We start from the raw sequence: 22,363 nt of genomic DNA on the forward strand, positions 1-22,363 counted from the left end.
GACAGTTTTCAAAATGTATTTAAGTTTAACAATGAAATTCATAATTATTTTACCAGATCAGCTGATGATTTGCATTCTAATTTCTTTAGGACAACAACTGCTCAATTTTCCATAAAATATAGAGGACCTCATTTTTGGAATTGTTTGCCACATCAAATAAGAGACTGTACAACCCTCAGCTCTTTCAAGAAACAATTAATGATGTTTTTGTTAGAAAACATGGATAGCTAGCCATTGGGTTAGTTATGGATATGGTTGCCTGCATGTGATACTGGTATGTTGTGTGTGGGTTTATATTCAGTGTAGTATATATTTCCAATTATCCATTTCTTATATTAACTATGTTATGGATAATTTTCTGCCTTCATGGAAGGTTAAGATATACATACTGAAAAAATGAATACTTATAGTATTTAATAATTGTATTATTAGTAATAACTATTTTTCATTTTCTTGTAAAGATGATTCTAAGCTTGAATGATAGCTTTTAGGAAGGCCACTCGACAAGCCCTTCATGGTTTTTTTTGGGCCTTACCGGCACAATATTTTTTATTTTGTCTTTATTTCTTTATGATGTATTGTTTTGTCTTTTTTCTATTTTGTTGATCCATATGTTCTTTTAAAAATGTGCAAATAAACTAAACTAAACTAAACTAAATTGTGTATCATTATTTTATGCTTTAACTAATTATTTTATACCCCAAAATGATGTGTATTTGGCCACGGACCCAAAAAGGCTCTTTAACTGATCATTGAGCTACTTAAAAGCAAACTGGAAACACATGCACTCCCTCTTCGTTCCAGCAGGGGGCAGCGATGACTGGCTGGCTGCACCTGTGAAAAAGACAAGCCTTCAGTTAGAATGGAATCAATAAGAATCACATTTAAAGGAGCATGAAACACAAAATCACTTTTTCTATAAATATATATTATATCAATGAGTCACTTGTGATAGGGAGCAGTGATATGGTTCAGTTTGCCTATAGCCTTGTGGATTCAGAGCTTTCTGCTGGTCTCTGCAGCTATTTCTGTTTACTTCCAGTTTCTAGAAGAAAAGAAAACTTTGGCGCCACTCATTAAATATTAGCTATCATTGTTCTAGAGTGCAATGTGACGTAGGCATATCTAATTAATATTAACGTTTGTTTAATATAGTTGTATCAAGGGGGGGCGTGGTTTCATTCTGCCCTTGTTGTGGTGGCGTCTCGTTGTGTTGTTCAGAGCATAGACTGTAGGGCTGTCGCAGTGGGGCACTTGTTGATTAGATTCGGCAACTCCATGTTCTATAACCAGTTAAAATGGGCAAGTATTTTACAAAGAAGCTGTCTGAGCTTTTTTCCATGGACACACTTTCTCCAGCTTTGGACTGTTTACCACGGAACCGAAGAAGAAGGGACGCTAAGCTATCGCCGATAGCTATTTTCTGTGTAGTGTGTGTGTGTGTGTGTGTTTGTGTGTGTGTGCGCGCGCGTGCGTCGTGACAGCGCGCACACACACACACACAACGTCCACACGAAAAATAGCAGATCTACAAGCTCACAACGCGTCGCGAAAGTGACTCGTTGTGAGCTTGTATGTCAGCTACGTAGCTATGTAGCCGTAGCTACATAGCCTAGCTGATATACAAGCTCACAACGTGTCACTTTCGCGACGCGTTGTGAGCTTGTAGATCTGCTATTTTTCGTGTGTGGACGTTGGGTGTGTGCGCGCGCACTGTCACGACACACACACACACACACACACACACACACACACACACACACACACTACACAGATAATAGCTATCGTCGATAGCTTAGCGTCCCTTCTTCTTCGGTTCCGTGGTAAACAGTCCAAAGCTGGAGAAAGTGTGTCCATGGATAAATGCTCAGCCAGCTTCTTTGTAAAATACCTGCACATTTTAATTGGTTACAGAACATGGAGTTGCCGAATCTTTATACTTTTTACACCTCCAATGGCTGGTTTAAAAAAAAAAATCCGAAATGGAAAAGTGCCCACTGCTGACAGCTTCTGAGCTTCGGTCTGTCTCTCTCTAGAAGACGCAGTACTCCGCCCCCTCCCCCCACAACGGCAGATAACCACGCCCACATTTTAGAAATCTTTTCATGTTCTGAAATCCCATAAAACAAATTAGAGGCGGGGTTTCCTATCCCTTTAATGAACTCCATTCTCAAACCCATTAACTCAGTATTCTGACAGACTAGTCTGTGAAAACTGTAATGTTGGGAGAAAAAAAAGATTTAGGTTTAGGTTTATTTTTATTTGGTTATCTGGTTTAATCTGGTTTAAGTCATACAATACGTATTGTGTGTGCACTAGTTTGATAATAATTTATGATACATAATGTGTTGTGATGGTTTCGTAAACCCATTAGAACGGGTACACATTATTGTGTATCATTATTTTATGCTTTAACTAATTATTTTATACCCCAAAATGATGTGTATTTGGCCACGGACCCCCATCTCAAAATATTTAGTTCCAGGGACCCCCCAGAAGCAAAATTTGAGTTGCAAACGTTCGCTTTGAAAATACATATATTCAAAGATTTGCACACATTTTCACGACTTTTTCAAAAATAGCAGATCTACAAGCTTGCAGCGCTGCACTCGGTGCCGTGCTGTGAGCTTGTAGATCTGCTATTTTTCACTGGTTAAAGCATTCAATAATTCTAGGCCTGAATGGGTTAACAAACAAATCTTTTGGAACGTTTCTGTGTCTGATATGTAAAGGCCTTCTGGGTCAGTCTGTCTGAACCGTACTGACTTCCACGTGTTTCTACTCCAAACTACCACGTTTGGAGTAGATTAAATATTTGTGATGATGAATGTTGTTGGTGCTACTTTATATGTTGGTGAATTGAATGCCAAGGACCCCAATGGAAACAAGGACGTTTTCTTTTGTGAAATCCTTTTAGACAAAGTGTTTTTACAGTATTTGTGTTGTTTTACATTTCTGTCTAATGCAATATTCAATCAATAATCAAACTACTACTGAAGACCTTCATATTGTTGACACATCACAGGTTTAAAGTGTTTCAGTTCCTGTCTCTGCTCTGACTCAACATGCTCACAGCATTCTGAAAAAAAGTTCCCCCCCATAGCTTTCACATGTCTCAGTCCAGTAGTGTTCATGTGACTCATATTTCCTCTGAAAGCTTTTTGCAGTGTCATCACATTTTAGATCCACGCTCAGAGACATGCTTTTCTCTTCAACCATCATTATGCAATCATTCATTAATCACTTTTTAACTGACCTCTCATGGTCATGTCATTGTATAGGCAGAAAAAGTATCATTTTATCAAATATATTTATATATATTTATACACGCACACACACACACACACACACACACACACACACACTGAATCAGATCTACAAGACCAACAGATAGATAGGCTGCACTGAAGGATTTAGAGTGGATCTATAGATTGACAGACAGGCTTGTGTTCTCATACAGAGGATCTCACTTCTGTTTTACCAAATTGAAAATAAAGCAACATTTTTACTCGCTTCTCTTTTATGTTAAAAAAACAACAGTTTCACAAGAACTATTGAGACATAAGCTGCACAATAAATGCCACATATCGTCGCTGTCGGGTGGAAACCTTGTATGTCCAAAACGTTTTGTATTTATCATTTAAAAAGTGATATAAACTAGTGAAAATTTAAACTAGTGAAAATTTAAACTAGTGAAAATAGCCGATCTACAAGCACACAACGCCTCACAGTGCGAGGCGTTGTGTGCTTGTAGATCTGCTATTTTCACTACTTTCGTATGATGAAGCAGGGCTTTAATTTACGAAAGGACATACTATTTTTGAAACTTGGAGATACAGGGTTTCTGCCCGACAGAATATATTCTCTTGCTGATAAATACTTTGACCAGGGACGGATTAACCCCCGTAAGGTCCCCTATCCTTTTTAGGCCTTTTTGGAGTAAATAAACTGTCTAAAGTCAGCTCTTCTTTATTCTAATACAGGTTGCTGAATAAACACGGTTTTATTTTTAAATAAATGCTTGGAGAGGAAGTGGATGTGGACGTTGTGGGAGAGGAGTCTAAAGAGGAAGAGGAAGTGAATGTGGAAGTCTAAAGATTCTCACCATCAGTTGGTCGTTGGCACCGCGATGCGACCTGATAAGAGATTAAATAATAATAATATGATAAGAAGTGATGAAACATTAAGATGTTATGATTAAAATATTAGAAGAGAGTAAACATTATTAATATGATAAGAAGATATTAAACATTATTAAGATGTTATGATTGAAATATAAGAGATTAAACATCATTAAGACTTTATAATTAAAATATAAGAAGATATTAAACATTAAATAAACATGCTATTCATCTCTCTTCTTCCACTGGAAGTAGATTAATTAATTAAACATGTTAATTAAACATTAATCACCTCCTCTCTTCCTCCACAGGAAGTAGATGGATCCAGACAGGAAGAAGACCAGACCCAGAACCAGACCTGCTGCTCCCAGAGCCAGCTTGTTCTTCACTCCATCTGGCATGGAGTCATCTGGTAATAGAAATATGATATGATATTAATGATATTATATTATTACACTAGATTAAACACTTCACTCCATCTGGCATGGAGTCATCTGGTAATAGAAATATGATATGATATTAATGATATTATATTATTACAGTAGATTAAACACTTCACTCCATCTGGTAATAGAAATATGATATGATATTAATGATATTATATTATTACAGTAGATTAAACACTTCACTCCATCTGGTAATAGAAATATGATATGATATTAATGATATTATATTATTACAGTAGATTAAACACTTCACTCCATCTGGTAATAGAAATATGATATGATATTAATGATATTATATTATTACAGTAGATTAAACACTTCACTCCATCTGGCATGGAGTCATCTGGTAATAGAAATATGATATGATATTAATGATATTATATTATTACACTAGATTAAACACTTCACTCCATCTGGCATGGAGTCATCTGGTAATAGAAATATGATATGATATTAATGATATTATATTATTACAGTAGATTAAACACTTCACTCCATCTGGTAATAGAAATATGATATGATATTAATGATATTATATTATTACAGTAGATTAAACACTTCACTCCATCTGGTAATAGAAATATGATATGATATTAATGATATTATATTATTACAGTAGATTAAACACTTCACTCCATCTGGTAATAGAAATATGATATGATATTAATGATATTATATTATTACAGTAGATTAAACACTTCACTCCATCTGGTAATAGAAATATGATATGATATTAATGATATTATATTATTACAGTAGATTAAACACTTCACTCCATCTGGCATGGAGTCATCTGGTAATAGACATATGATATGATAATAATGATATTATATTATTACAGTAGATTAAACACTTCACTCCATCTGGTAATAGAAATATGATATGATATTAATGATATTATATTATTACAGTAGATTAAACACTTCACTCCATCTGGTAATAGAAATATGATATGATATTAATGATATTATATTATTACAGTAGATTAAACACTTCACTCCATCTGGTAATAGAAATATGATATGATATTAATGATATTATATTATTACACTAGATTAAACTCTTCACTCCATCTGGTAATAGAAATATGATATGATATTAATGATATTATATTATTACAGTAGATTAAACACTTCACTCCATCTGGCATGGAGTCATCTGGTAATAGAAATATGATATGATATTAATGATATTATATTATTACAGTAGATTAAACACTTCACTCCATCTGGCATGGAGTCATCTGGTAATAGAAATATGATATGATATTAATGATATTATATTATTACAGTAGATTAAACACTTCACTCCATCTGGTAATAGAAATATGATATGATATTAATGATATTATATTATTACAGTAGATTAAACACTTCACTCCATCTGGCATGGAGTCATCTGGTAATAGAAATATGATATGATATTTATATGAGATACTTTAATGGTTTCCTGTGGAAATAAGCTTAGTCTTTTCATAGATCTCCTTTTAGTAGACCTTGTACCAGTGAACTGTACCGTCATGAAACTGTACCTTTTCCTATGCAAACTTCTAATAAAGTCTTCAATCAATCAATATTATATTATTACAGTAGATTAAACACTTCACTCCATCTGGTAATAGAAATATGATCTGATATTAATGATATTATATTATTACAGTAGATTAAACACTTCACTCCATCTGGTAATAGAAATATGATATGATATTAATGATATTATATTATTACAGTAGATTAAACACTTCACTCCATCTGGTAATATAAATATGATATGATATTAATGATATTATATTATTACAGTAGATTAAACACTTTGTTCTTCACTGACCCTGGCATGGAGTCATCTGAAACACAATGATCATATCATATACAGTATATCATATCATATCATACAGTATATCATATAATATCATATCATACTAGAAAGGCGCCTCAGGGTGACAAGCGACCTCGCCCTTCTTGGCCATCTGGCCAGTGATGTATATCAGAACAGTTACCCATATATGGAGATACCTGGTACCCAAGGAGATCCATGTACTGTATATGGAGATATGCTGTCAGATCCCAAACATGTTTACTCAGTTATTCGTTATGTGAAAGTCCTATGACATTTGACATCATAATATACAATCCCTTTTATGCCCATACATGGAGATCCCTGTCTGTAGAACCAGCCACACAAGACACATGTGTCTTGGCCATCTGTCTTGGCCTTATATGGATTCTGTTAGTGTGGTATGTGGTATGTGGCCTCCATATATGGGCATTTCCATATGAAGTCCTGTTAGATATGGGCCTAATATTGATGGCATCAGGGATCTCCATGTATGGGCATAAACAGGATTCTGTTAGTGTGGTTCCCCTGACATCACAGTGAAGTCAGAGCATGATGTCAGAGCAGCAAACCCATAGACCGTAATAAAGTGTACACATCCAGACGGACAGAGTTCCGTTTTACATACTAAACTGCGACCTTCGGTCGCAATTCTTGTTCCAGTCCAGCCTTTAGTGACAGCGATCAAACCCAAACTCTCTAGAGCACAGAAGGCCCAGTCCCCCTCATGCCAAACCTTTTAGACATGTTTTACTACTTTGAAAAAAGAAGAAAAATACATTTGAAAATAGTTCAAATATTCAAACTCACAGCGCAGATTAGTATGTGAACGGTCACAGCTTGTCCGTATGTATCTCTGTCTGTCTGTCACTGTGGTTCTATGGGTTTGTCGCTCTGACATCATGCTCTGACATCACTGTGATGTCAGGGGAACCACTCTTAACAGAATGTGTTTGCTGCTATGACATCACTCTCTGGCTTCACTGTGATGTCACACTAACAGAATCCCTTTTATGCCCATATATGGAGTTCCCAGATGTCATCAATATTAAGCCCATATCTAACAGGACTTCATATGGAAATGCTCATATATGGAGGCCACATACCACACTAACAGAATCCATATATGGCCAAGACAGCCCATATCTGTGTGGCTGGTTCTACAGACGGGGATCTCCATGTATGGGCATACAATATCAGATGTCATAGACGTCATAGGACATGACGAATAACTGAGTAAGGATGTTTGGGCTCTCACAGCATATCTCCACATACAGTACATGGATTTCCATATATGGGTACCAGGGGTCTCCATATATGGGTAACTGGTCCAATATGAAGGTCCAATATACATCTCTGGCCAGATGGCCAATTGCATGTCGCCCTATGGCGTCTTACTAGTTTACATCTGCAGTTTGTACCCTTTCTTTCTCTTTGTGGTGGTGTTTGAGGGGAGGAGTCAAGTCAAGTCAAGTACATTTTATTTATAGAGCACATTTAAAAAAACACCTGGGTCGACCAAAATGCTGTACAGGCAAAGGAAGGTAACGTAACCTTGTTGTAGTTGTCTTGAACCATGACAGAAATGCCCCGTCTAAGGGATTTAATACAACAGTATGTTACACCAGTGTTTCTCAACCTTTTTTCTGCATGGACACACTTTTCATGTCCCAAGAATCCATGGTCACACCAACATAATACGGGGGTGTAAATATCGTCACTGTCGGGAAGAGACCTTGTATCTCCAAGTTTCAAATGTGTAAGTTTCTTTGCAAAGTAAAGCCCTACTTCATTGTACCAGGCTGTCGCACAACAGTAGTGAAAACGGCAGATCTTGCTGTGCGAGGCGTTGTGTGCTTGTAGATCGGCTGTTTTCACTAGTTTAAATCATTTTTAAGATATTAAATTCAATACTGGCTTCAAGGCTTCAGGGGCACACCAAAGGTCCCCAGGACCAGTGGTTGAGAAACACTGTGTTACACTCCATCAACCCTGACACACTGTGACACCCCCTGGATCCATAAAACAAGCATGTTATCTGATCATATCAAACAAAAACACCCTGACAGAGTGTTATATGATCATTTCAACAATGATCATATAACACTGCATGCTGCTGTGTTGGATGACTGACTGACCAAGCAAAATAAAAAAAAGAAAGAAAAAAAAGTAAAAACAAAACAGCAACGACAGCAAACACTTTTCTAAAGCACTTCCCTTAGTTGACTCTCTAGTCTCTACTAGGAGCGCTTTTTGTTTACAGACACCACATTTCCTTCCAAAAATAGCTGATAGGCCTATATGTCGTCTGGGGGACGCTTTGTGAGCTTTGTGAGACTTTTTTTTTTGTTTTGCTAATATTTCCCCAGAATATGGATGCTAAGGTTCAAGTGGTTACTGTGATCCTAGATTACTATTTACATGTGATGTTTTACCTTGTTCTGTCCTTACTGTAAATCACTCTGGATTAAGAGTGTCTGATAAATGCTGACATTGTACATTTTAATCGACTAAGGTGTTAATCTACAAAACACAAACACACAGCAACAATTTATTGCAGATTAAACTGCTGTCTGTTTCATAAGTAACCTGGTATTTAAAAAAAAGTATGTGTTGTGAAATTCTAGAACTAATTACCAAACATAACGGTTTGTGACATGTTTCAGGTCACAGACCTTTTTCAAGGGTTGAAAATAAACCCCCCCACTCCCCAGTTCAAATATGATTGTTTTTTAATACAGTAGTATTAAACAGAGTACAGTATAGATTACAGTACAGTAATCTAATTACTGACTACAGTAACCGACTCCAGTCCACCATTATAGGTTTCAGTCATGATTACAGTATAGATTACAGTAATAGATTACAGTAATAGATTACTGACCCCAGTCCACCATTATAGGTTCCATCAGGCCAGGGTGTTCCACGATGCATGTGATCTGCTCTCCTGATCTGTAACACACACACGCACGCACGCACGCACGCACGCACACACACACACACACACACACACACACACACACACACACACACACACACACAGGAATGAGGATAACTTTAATGTTTTTTTTTCCCTTTGCTTGGTGTTCATTGGATTGCCTAGAGCAGTTGCATCAATGCTAATACCACAGCAATACAGCAGTTTCTGTCAAGAGGTGTGTGTGTGTGTGTGTGTGTGTGTGTGTGTGTGTGTGTGTGTGTGTGTGTGTGTGTGTGTGTGTGTGTGTGTGTGTGTGTGTGTGTGTGTGTGTGTGTGTGTGTGCGCGTGTGTGTGTGTGCGCCTCTCGCAGTTGGATAGCACATGCATTATGTGTGTCTTTGTGCCAGATTGTGTTTCGGTGAAAAAAAAGAAACACAGAATTGCTGTAGACCATGCATTTTAACCCCTGTCTGTGTATGTGTGTGTGTGTGTGTCTCTGTGTGCGTTGCCAGATTAATAGTGCCGTATTTTAAAAGAATGTTATTTCTATGTGCAGTGTCTGTTAGGTGTGTACCTGGGTGTGTACTCCAGGTAGGAGTGGTACTGGTAGTACCAGTAGAGGTGTGTATTTCTATGTGTAGGTGTCTGTTAGGTGTGTACCTGGGTGTGTACTCCAGGTAGGAGTGGTACTGGTAGTACCAGTAGAGGTGTGTATTTCTATGTGTAGGTGTCTGTTAGGTGTGTACCTGGGTGTGTACTCCAGGTAGGAGTGGTACTGGTAGTACCAGTAGAGGTGTGTATTTCTATGTGTAGGTGTCTGTTAGGTGTGTACCTGGGTGTGTACTCCAGGTAGGAGTGGTACTGGTAGTACCAGTAGAGGTGTGTATTGCTATGTGTAGGTGTCTGTTAGGTGTGTACCTGGGTGTGTACTCCAGGTAGGAGTGGTACTGGTAGTACCAGTAGAGGTGTGTATTTCTATGTGTAGGTGTCTGTTAGGTGTGTACCTGGGTGTGTACTCCAGGTAGGAGTGGTACTGGTAGTACCAGTAGAGGTGTGTATTTCTATGTGTAGGTGTCTGTTAGGTGTGTACCTGGGTGTGTACTCCAGGTAGGAGTGGTACTGGTAGTACCAGTAGAGGTGTGTATTTCTATGTGTAGGTGTCTGTTAGGTGTGTACCTGGGTGTGTACTCCAGGTAGGAGTGGTACTGGTAGTACCAGTAGGTGTGTATTTCTATGTGTAGGTGTCTGTTAGGTGTGTACCTGGGTGTGTACTCCAGGTAGGAGTGGAACTGGTAGTACCAGTCTCCATCAGGCAGCACATGGGTGTCAGACACCTGAGAGGTTGTCTCTTCTCCGTCTCTCAGCCATGTGAGCAGGATCTGTTTAGGATAGAAGCTGTAGGCGCTGCACTGCAGCATGGCTGTACGTCTGCCACCAGGGGGAGTCACTGAGGTCACCATCACGTAGGGCTCCACTGGAAGAACAACAACGTTGTTATTAATACTTGAGCCAGCAGAGCGCGCAAGCCCTGCGTTCAGTGTTTCTGTCGTGTCCTCTCTTTGCGCCCGTAGCCAATCAGGGACCAGCATTCATGGTGACGTCACCATCAACAGCCAATGAGGGACCAGCATACTTGGTGACGTCACCACCAAGATGTCCGACCTGATATAATTGGCACCTGGACAAAGTGCAGTCTAGTTGTTATTAGCAGGGGTCTTCAATGTTCTTCAGGCCAAGGACCCCTTAGATGAGAGAGAGGTGAAGCAGGGACCCCCACTACTTAATGTATATGATTATGTTTCATATTAAACATTTTCATAGATTTATAGATAGCTTCATTGACTTGTTTGACAGCAACTGTCATCACTGTTTTCTTTTTCTTTTTTTTATGTTCAGACATTTAACCACTTAAACCAGGGGTCTTCAACAGGGGGTCCGGGACTCCTATGGGGTCCTCAGAGTTACTACAGGGGGTCCTCCAAATCTTTGTGCGATAGAATTTTTTTTTCTCCTTTTTTTATATTAACGATTTGAACCCTAGCATCCATATAGCCAAAAATAGAAAATCGCCTCACAACGCCTCGCGCTATTTTCAGCGAAGAGGTTTGGCGTGAAGGGGAAAAAGAGCAGACTAAGTACAGGCTGAAAGGTCAAGTTTATTAAGTATTGATGGTTCAAGTGGTTAAATATCTGAAAAAACAAATTGACATGAATCCAAAATACACTGATGATCGTGCTGTGAAACTATATGGAATCTATGAACAGGTTGTGGGGGTCCCTGCTTCATCTCTCTCTCAACTAAGTGGTCCTTGGCCTGAAAACGTTGAAGACCCCTCAGGTAAACCATCAATACTTAGTAAACGTGACCCTTCACCCTGTACTTGGTCTGCTCTTTTCCCCCTCTGCACCAAGATAGCCAATCTACAAGCTCACAACGAATCGCAGATTCATTGTTCCCCCCCCTGTCGAAGACCCCTGATGAATCTTTTATATCCATTATGAGAGCAGTGACATCATCATTAATCATGTGTGAATAGTGATGGTTTATTAATATATTTCATGTTATAGTTTATGAGGTGATGGGTGTTCATAGTGCTGGTCTGAGATCAGCTCACCTGTCTTCACCAGAGCAGCAGAGTAGTCGGCATCAACGGTGGGTTTGCAGTAACTCTCTGGCATTGTTCTAATCAGAGCCATTAGTCCAGGTTTATTGTTCCAGAACTCTGCGTTCCTCACACCGTACTCCGTGTATCCAACATGCTTCCCCACCCTGCTGTCCCACCTGGTGTACTCTTGTTTATTGAAATAATATGATCTGATGAACTGTACGGCCTCCAGATCAGTGAAGTTAAACACACACTCATCAACCGCAAAGTGGAGAAATCCATCTGTAAAAAGTAAAACAGAAGTAAAAATCTCATACATGTTCAAGTTTCTATTAATTCAGTAATGACAAGACAGACTGAATGTCTGAATTATGAACTAATGAAATAAAGTGTACCTGCTGCATGGAAACAGATGAAACTCAGTGAAACACAGAGCCAGAGATGAGAAGTCATGATGAGTTGAGATGTTTCAGAGTTTAGTTGAAGTGTTGATGAGTTGAGATGTTTCAGAGTTTAGTAGAAGTGTTGATGAGTTGAGATGTTTCAGAGTTTAGTTGAAGTGTTGATGAGTTGAGATGTTTCAGAGTTTAGTTGAAGTGTTGATGAGTTGAGATGTTTCAGAGTTTAGTTGAAGTGTTGATGAGTTGAGATGTTTCAGAGTTTAGTTGAAGTGTTGATGAGTTGAGATGTTTCAGAGTTTAGTAGAAGTGTTGATGAGTTGAGATGTTTCAGAGTTTAGTTGAAGTGTTGATGAGTTGAGATGTTTCAGAGTTTAGTTGAAGTGTTGATGAGTTGAGATGTTTCAGAGTTTAGTTGAAGTGTTGATGAGTTGAGATGTTTCAGAGTTTAGTTGAAGTGTTGATGAGTTGAACACAGACTATCTCTATCTCTAGCCCTTCCCCAACAGGCTCTACTCTACAACAACCAATGAAAAAACACAATTCACAGTCATCACTTGTTGCCAGGCAGACGATAAACCAACATTTTCTGCTAAAAATCATAAACATGTTGATGAGATTCTGTTGTGGAAATGAAGATTAAACTCATTCAAACTTTACCAGTCAAAGATGTCAAACCAAAAGTAACAACTTGCAGTAAAAGCAGGCTATAACCAGTGTTTTTGTAAGAACTTTTCAGTAATCTTTACCCCTTAACCAGGTAGTGTACTTTAGTCCTAAACATACTTATTTATGGACAGATCTGTGTTGATTTTGGCAGTACATTTTGATTTAGCTTTAGTCATAGCCTTTTGAGAAAAATAAATCCATTTAGTTTTACAATTCATATTTTAGTCATCCGACATGTTTTAGTGTCAGTTTTTGTCGACTAAATCTACAGTTGATTTGGTCATCAATAATGTATTTTGTCAGGCGTTGATGACCCCGTAATGGCTGATTTTAAACTTGGTTGCATGCAGAAAATGGGCGATCTACAAGCTCACAATGTGTCGCTGCGAAGTGTTGTGAGCTTGTAGATCTGCTCTTTTCAGAGCACAACACCCAAGCGCAACAAAACATAAAACCAGTGTTGGAGTAAGTAGTAGTAGTAAGTGAGTGTTTCAACGCAACGCTGAAGAATCCGTGCACACCTGGCCCAAGGCTATTAATTCCAAGAGGCCCAAAGTCTTATATAGATAGATAATAGATAGATAGATACTTTTATTATCCCACAGGGGGAAATCAGTTAAATAGGGGCAGCACAGCAGTTAAAGGTTACAAGTTACAAAGAAGTAAGAAAAAGAGTACTGTTGTGTACAGTCAAAAAAGCAAGGCATATAAAAAAAGAATATAAACAAAGTGTCGAAAAGCTAGTGACCAAGTGACCAAGAAACATTCAACGCTCATAAGTGACACGTCTCACACACACAAAAAATCAATACTTAAAGCACAACTTCACAAAGCAGTGCCACACAAAAGTGTACATAACAGTGAATGCTAGTCAGTGCAACACTGACTAGTATCTCACCGCCATAACACAGCAATAGTACTCAATTGAACCAACACAACCCAATAGTGCAGGGCCAAAAATAAGTGACCATAGTCGCCACAAGCAACCCTCTCTGAGAAAGTAAAATGGTAAATGGTAAATGGTGCATTTATATAGCGCTTTTAATCCAAAGCGCTTTACGTAGATTGTGCATTACATTCACCCATTCACACACACATTCATACACCGGTGGCGGAGGAAGCCATGCAAGGCACCAACCTACTCACCGGAGGCAATTAGGGGTTCAGAGTCTTGCCCAAGGACCCTTCGACATTAACTCAGGGGGAGCCCGGATTCGAACTGGGAACCCTTCGGGATTTATACCCTTCGTGCTCTAATACCAGTTTCTCTACCCCTGAGCTATGACTTAGAGGTCAGAGTCAGTACAACTTTTGTTCCAGTAGTGTGAGGTAACAGCTGTCCTAAGTCACCCGTTTCGGATGGTATCACGCCATAGGATAGCCGTTTATCAGGTTTTATCAACGCATAAGACTGGGGACAGTATGACCATGCTTTGCCGACTGACTCTATAAGTAGGCTTTCATCAGTCAGACTTTGGGACGATAAAGGGCTCGTTCTACATAGTCTGGCCATACCACAGTTTTAAACATGCATTCGGTTGTTTATCATGCCATGTTTTGTCTGATCAGACCCTTGACGTCACCATAATGTTAAATATAGCTCTGAAGCATGGCCACCGATTGGATTAAAATGCTTCTTATAAAACAATACGTAAAATGTGGTTAATTCAGCTTGAGCGGTCCATATTCTGACATCCGTGAGCCTTCAGTGAACACTTTATTTTCGAAATCTGGGCGTTAGTTTTGATTTGATTATTATTATTATTTATTGTCAATGGAACATGCAATATTCTACCATATTGTCGGCATTATAGTGTGTCATGATAACGTTTCTAGTGAGAAATGTGTATTTTAACGCCACAATAATCCCGTTAAGTCGTATATATTCTCTCTTTTCTTTCTTTTTTTTTCTCGTTTTTGTCACTTCAATGTGGCTATATCTGCGTGGATTCCAGTCACGATACGGCCCGTTTAACTCAACTGGTTGGTCGCATGCCTAGTAATCTGACGACCCGGGTTCGAATCCCACCTAATTTACACTTCAACTTTTATTTTATTTTTATAATGTCAGTCCAAACCATTAATTATGAAGCAACAAATCGTACTTTAGTTGCGACCGTAGGTCATATTTAATATCAAAACCTCCACCGGCTGTCCGTCTGTCACACGTCACACGTCACACTTTTGCCCTGCTCATATCTCCACAACCGTTGCCCCCATCCATGCCAAATTTTGCACACACACTCCTTACCTGCCAAACTACAACCTCTAAGGACCCCCGGAGCTCCAAGGACCCCCAGGTCCCTGGGAGACCCCCAGGTGTAAAAAATGAACAAATGTGCAAAAATGACCAAATGACCACCCCAACGGGGCTGCTCACGGGGAATTCCTGGGGACCACCCACTCCTGGTGCTCCAGAACGGATGCAAAAGTGGTGGAGGGGGTCCAGTGGAGGACCCCCTCCACTGCAGCTCACATAAAATGCCGTAACTCGGGCTAGGAGCGTCCGGGAGAGCCGGGGCCGGTACCTATTCGTCCGCCAAGGCAACGCGGAGACCCCACCCCTCATTTCTCACATGGCCCTCTTCTAGCGCCACCTTCAGGCCGATTTTTAAAACACATTTTTGGACACTGCTCCTACAGTTTTTGCCCTAAAATCACGCAAATCGCTACACAGTATGTCTACACTCATCCCATCAACATGAATCTGTCCCATATAGCGCCACCTTCAGGCCGATTTTTAAAAACACATTTTTGGACACTGCTCCTACAGATTTTGCCCTAAAATCACGAAAATCACTACACAGTATGTCTACACTCATGTCATCAACATGGATCAGGAAGATTTTGGAAAAACAAATTTTTGCCCTATCTCCCGATTAGGGAGTCTTACTGGTGTTAGTTTACGGTTGGTCATAATTATAGCAGTATAACAAAGTATCAAAGTTTGGTGAAAATTACACTTTTTCTGACTCGCCTTTTGACGCTGAATCCAATGAACCTGGTCTCGTGTCTCTACGACACTCCTAACTCGAAAGGTCAAGGAAAGGTCAATTCAGGCTTCAAATGCGGCCTTCTGTCCTTAAAATCAATAAGAAATTCAAAAAAAAATCTGTTTGTTTTAGGCAGGCCACCGTTTTCATCATTGAAGGATCCCCGATCCGATGAAATTGGTTTCGTGTCTCTCCGACACTTTAAAACCTTTAAACCTGCGCCAAAGACACTCTGCCTGGGAGTTTGGACCTTAAAATTAATAAAAAAATAAGAATAAAACATTCTGTTTTACTCTCTCCCAGCCATTTACAATAGGCTTGTGCGCCTATACTGCCAGGAATTTTATTAATTTCCAAGTTAGCTTTAATCTAACCCAACAGGGATCATATTGTTGTAGAATGTAGTACTAGTACTATCCACTAGAGTGTGCCCAACGATAATCTCCTAGAGTCTGGACTAGCGAGTGGACAGCAGTAGACCCATAATGGCGGCGCCCATTGGCGGCCATTATGTCTCCCGGTCCGCCAAACGGGAGCTATAAAACACGATCCGAACGTCGTGCGCACGCCATTTACACTCGTTTTTGCTCTTGAGTGACCAATCTGTCAGTCCAGCCATTTTTTTCCGAATGAAAATCGGTCTAAAAATGGTAAAGTTTGATAAGAAAAACGTCAACATTCAATGCTGTAAAAAGGCCCATTCTATGTTATGGCCGAACGACTTCCGGGTTACGTCATCGATGATGTCACTTCCTTCGAATATGTAACTTTAGACTAAAATTAAGCTAGAAAGGTCATTTATAGCTCAAAAAATGTCAAAACAATACCAAAATGATCAGAAAATGATCCCCAAGGCGACGTTTGGCGATCTGGCTGCCTCACCCTCCTCAAAATGGCGATGGAAGGCGATTTGGCTGTGAACTAGTTAAAGGGATATTCCACTTTCAAAAAACTTTTGGTCATTGTATGGTCTAATCAGGCTTGTATGAACACCCTGAACAGTTTTTAATTTGCTTCATTCAGTATTTAGATATTTGATGTAAATGTTACCAGCTCCAACACGCCCAGGCCCTCTCCACATACACACTCATTGTAACTTCAAACTCCATTTTAACCATGGTAGATTCATTAAAAACACCCATTATTTTTTCTGGTGACTCATAATACCCTCCTAATACGTGAGCAGACCGTGTTTTTTCAATAACTTTTTTCTTTTATTTTTAATAATTCTTTGGGAAAATGGAAAACATTAAATACAATAATATTTTATTGAAAATAAATGAAAAAAGTTATTGAAAAAACACGGTCTGCTCACGTATTAGGAGGGTATTATGAGTCACCAGAAAAAATAATGGGTGTTTTTAATGAATCTATCATGGTTAAAATGGAGTTTGAAGTTACAATGAGTGTGTATGTGGAGAGGGCCTGGGCGTGTTGGAGCTGGTAACATTTACATCAAATATCTAAATACTGAATGAAGCAAATTAAAAACTGTTCAGGGTGTTCATACAAGCCTGATTAGACCATACAATGACCAAAAGTTTTTTGAAAGTGTAATATCCCTTTAAGCAGGCCATTCTTTTCATATTTGAAGGATGCCCGATCCAATGGAATTGGTTTTGTGTCTCTCCGACAATTTTAACCCCTTCAGTTTGCGAAGAAGACACGAAATGCGCGCACCACGAACATAATTTAATTTTTTTTTTAATAAAAAATACTTATTCCGACTTACTTTTTGACGCCAAGTCCGTTGGTGCTGGTGCCGTTGTTTGAAAATCTTTCGGTCCGTTTCTAACACTTCTAGAAGGGCTAGCTCTGGTTCTAGGAGGCGTAGAGACAAAAGGGAAACAGATTCTTGATCTGCTCACCGAGACGAACGCACTGATCTGTGTACATTTCTGAGCGACCACTAGGGGGCTAACCCTAATTCCAACTAGGGGTACGTTTTACTCCGCACACGAACCTCGTAGAGAGATGATAGAGGCATCAGTGTGTTCGTCTCGCAGAGACGAACAAGCCTATATAACTCTCCTCGCACACAAACACTCCTGTGAGTTGATTGGTAACTTTGGTTTGCTGGCCAAAGGGCTCTAAGGGGTATACACTCTATGAGCCTTGTGAAATTGGAAATCCCAGGGATAAGAGGGACGTAGAGGGACATATGAGATATCAAAATGTTCGTCTCGGAGAGGACTACAACATATCTCAAAACGGAGTTCTGACATCTTATCGTCTCTGAGTTATTAAGGCTAAAAGGCTAACCCTAGGCTAACTAGGGTTGGCTTTTATTCACGAACCAATGCATCTCATTGGCTCATCTTTTAGTATGTTTTAGAGCGCACTGAGACGCACACTTTGATATGTGTTTCGTTTCGTTGCGACATTCGCTGTGCGACGCTAGGGTTAGCATTCTTTTAATTACTATAAAATCACAATAGGATATTCGCCTTACTAATTTCAACCTTAGGGCTAAAATTACGTGTAGTTTTGGATAAAAAAATATATCGGAACACATACTGACCTGGAACTGCCTGAAACACACCAGGAAGTGGCTATTTGAGGCACTTCCGGTTGTTGTACAGACATAAGTCTGGTACCATTCAACTCTGCAACCCAAAATTAGTCTAGGGGAGTGGTAAAATTCCAGGGTTACTTCAGGGAACTGCCTGAAACACACCAGGAAGTGGCTATTTGAGGCACTTCCTGTTGTTGTACAGACATAAGTCTGGTACCATTCAACTCTGCGACCCAAAATTAGTCTAGGGGAGTGGTAAAATTCCAGGGTTACTTCCGGGAACTGCCTGAAACACACCAGGAAGTGGCTATTTGAGGCCATTCCTGTTACTCTAGTGAAATAAAACCTGTATATCCAGATTCTGCGCACCTGATAAGCTTAAAACAACAAAAAATTCAAAATTTGTTTTTCCAAAATGTTCCTGGTCCATGTTGATGACATGAGTGTAGACATACTGTGTAGTGATTTTCGTGATTTTAGGGCAAAATCTGTAGGAGCAGTGTCCAAAAATGTGTTTTTAAAAATCGGCCTGAAGGTGGCGCTATATGGGACAGATTCATGTTGATGGGATGAGTGTAGACATACTGTGTAGCGATTTGCGTGATTTTAGGGCAAAAACTGTAGGAGCAGTGTCCAAAAATGTGTTTTAAAAATCGGCCTGAAGGTGGCGCTAGAAGAGGGCCATGTGAGAAATGAGGGGTGGGGTCTTCGCGTTGCCTTGGCGGACGAATAGGTACCGGCCCCGGCTCTCCCGGACGCTCCTAGCCCGAGTTACGGCATTTTATGTGAGCTGCAGTGGAGGGGTCCTCCACTGGACCCCCTCCACCACTTTTGCATCCGTTCTGGAGCACCAGGAGTGGGTGGTCCCCAGGAATTCCCCGTGAGCAGCCCCGTTGGGGTGGTCATTTGGTCATTTTTGCACATTTGTTCATTTTTTACACCTGGGGGTCCCCCAGGGACCTGGGGGTCCCTGGAGCTCCGGGGGTCCTTAGAGGTTGTAGTTTGGCAGGTAAGGAGTGTGTGTGCAACATTTGGCATGGATGGGGGCAACGGTTGTGGAGATATGAGCAGGGCAAAAGTGTGACGTGTGACGTGTGACAGACGGACAGCCGGTGGAGGTTTTGATAGTAAATGTGACCTACGGTCGCAACTAAAGTACGATTTGTTGCTTCATAATTAATGGTTTGGACTGACATTATAAAAATAAAATAAAAGTTGAAGTGTAAATTAGGTGGGATTCGAACCCGGGTCGTCAGATTACTAGGCATGCGACCAACCAGTTGAGCTAAACGGGCCGTATCGCGGCAGGAATCCACGCAGATATAGCCACATTGAAGTGACAAAAACGAAAAAAAAAAAAGAAAGAAAAGAGAGAATATATACGACTTAACAGGATTATTGTGGCGTTAAAATACACATTTCTCACTAGAAACGTTATCATGACACACTATAATGCCGACAATATGGTAGAATATTGCATGTTCCATTGACAATAAATAATAATAATAATCAAATCAAAACTAAATAAAGTGTTCACTGAAGGCTCACGGATGTCAGAATATGGACCGCTCAAGCTGAATTAACCACATTTTACGTATTGTTTTATAAGAAGCATTTTAATCCAATCGGTGGCCATGCTTCAGAGCTATATTTAACATTATGGTGACGTCAAGGGTCTGATCAGACAAAACATGGCATGATAAACAACCGAATGCATGTTTAAAACTGTGGTATGGCCAGACTATGTAGAACGAGCCCTTTATCGTCCCAAAGTCTGACTGATGAAAGCCTACTGATAGAGTCAGTCGGCAAAGCATGGTCATACTGTCCCCAGTCTTATGCGTTGATAAAACCTGATAAACGGCTATCCTATGGCGTGATACCATCCGAAACGGGTGCCTAAGTTGTCCTAGGTTATCTTATTTGGCCTTGGCAAGCGACCATTATGAGTCTTGTTGTATTGCTTGAGAGTGACCGGCAAAAAAAGGACTTTCCTAGTCTCTTGCACCTCCGTCCTGTGTAGCGGAAACGGTTGTTTCCTCTCTTACTCCAGTAACCGAAGATCTCAGGGTAGAGGGGATGGGAGGAGTTATTCAAGAAAGCGACCAGCTTCCTAGCTGTACGTACCCTGGCAACTTCCTCCACCCCCTGTAAGGAGGACCCAACGACAGAGCCCGCCTTCCTCACCAGTCTGTTGATGTTGACCGTGTCGCCCGGTCTGTTGGTGCCCCCCCAGCAAGATATTCCAAAAAAGAGAACACTAGCCATAACTGAACATCTGAAGCATCTGGTTGCACACGCCAAACAATCTAAGTCTTCTCAGGAAGAACAGCCTGCTCTTCCCCTTGCTGTGAATCGCCTAAGCGTTGTCTGACCAGTCCAATGAGCTGTTCAGGTGCATACCATGCATTCCTAGGAATTTGTAGTTGTCCACAAACTCCACCACCTCTCCGTTGATGGTGCTAGGCACCGGGGGTACACAATTAGACGTACAAAAGTCCACCACCATCTCCTTGGTCTTACTCTAGCATTAAGACGGAGATGGTTGGTCTCGTTCCACTGCACAAAGTCTCTCACCACACCATCATGCTCAGCCGTGTTTTCACCGGAAATCTGGCTGACCACCATGGTATTAAAGGGATAAGAAACCCCGCCTCTTTATGTGTTTTATCAGACTTGAGAATATAAAAATATTTCTAAAATGTAGGCGTGGTTATCTGCCGTTGTGGGGGAGGGGGCGGAGTAATGCGTGCATATCCTTGTGTTCTATCAGAGAGAGACAGAGAGAAGCTGTCGGCAGTGGGCACTTGTTGCAGTTTGCATTTCGGAAACAAATTTTAAAACCAGCCATTGGAGGTGTAAAAAGTATAAAGATTCGGCAACCCCATGTTCTATAATCAGTTAAAATGTGCAAGTATTTTACAAACAAGCTGTCTGAGCTTTTATCCATGGACAAACTTTCTCCAGCTCTGGACTGTTAACCGCGGAACCGGAGCACCGGAGTAGATCTGCTATTTTTCGTCCATTTTTTTTTTATTTTTTTTCCACTGTGAACAATTTAGTTATTTAACTTTATACTTTGTTGTGAAATATGACTTAAAGTTATACCATGTAACTTTTTTTATAAAACAAATCTTAAAATTGTCCTAACTGTTAAATCGCTAAAGTTTTAGAACACCCACTCCGTTATTTTCAGCTTCTAAAGCCTTCTCTTTATATGTTTTCTATGTGCCATGAGGGGGGGAGAATTTCGTGGCAAAATTACATCATCTGCATCATGTGTAGGCTATACGTTGGCCAATCACATCGCAGATCATACACACATGATACACTACCGGCCAATCACAGCTTATCTGCTCTGGTCTTCAGAAAGCGCCTCCGCTCAGCTACAGTGTTTACCATGGTGAAGGATTTTAACCTCTTAATCCCCAAATCCTGGCCAGAAAATTACGTTCTACCATGCGTTCTACCCCTCCAAGGATTACTATCGGTCGCGGTGGTTTGCAGCGCCGCTCCGGTGGTCCGCGGCGGTGGTCCGCGACGACTCCGGACGAAAAACGGCCGAAAAAAGCAATACCGCTACTGACCACTAGTTTAGCAACTTACACAGTATAACTTTAAATGGGTCTTTGAATGAGACATCTGGCTCAATTAGCAGCCTATGGTTGTCAGGAGGTTAACAGAAACAGGAGGTTGTTCATATTTTAGTTAAAAAAAATAAAGTTCTATAAACAAGTCTGTAGGGGGGAACAAACATGGTGATGACACAAATTAATTTCAAGGACCCCCAGTTTGACATCCATTAGGCTACTGACCCCCATTTAATAGCATTTCTATCTCTGAGACCCCAATTTATATTGTA

General features: G+C 40.1%; 1 protein-coding gene across 1 annotated transcript; it reads right to left on the reverse strand.

The window, feature by feature from the left end:
* Positions 1-757: 757 nt before the first annotated feature.
* On the reverse strand, positions 758-21,086 carry LOC308305487 (H-2 class II histocompatibility antigen, I-E beta chain-like; the record flags this gene model as incomplete). The annotated part of the gene is made up of 8 exons (XM_080750283.1): positions 758-834; positions 4,414-4,530; positions 6,395-6,410; positions 10,640-10,794; positions 11,936-12,208; positions 12,322-12,324; positions 20,905-20,963; positions 21,079-21,086. 8 exons carry the CDS (start codon positions 21,084-21,086, stop codon positions 758-760), a joined length of 708 nt encoding a protein of 235 aa, XP_080606409.1.
* Between the last annotated feature and the right edge of the window lie 1,277 nt (positions 21,087-22,363).

The sequence above is a fragment of the Nannobrachium achirus genome, assembly GCF_963921795.1.
Source record: "Nannobrachium achirus genome assembly, chromosome: 20".
NCBI classification, from domain to species: Eukaryota; Metazoa; Chordata; class Actinopteri; order Myctophiformes; family Myctophidae; genus Nannobrachium; species Nannobrachium achirus.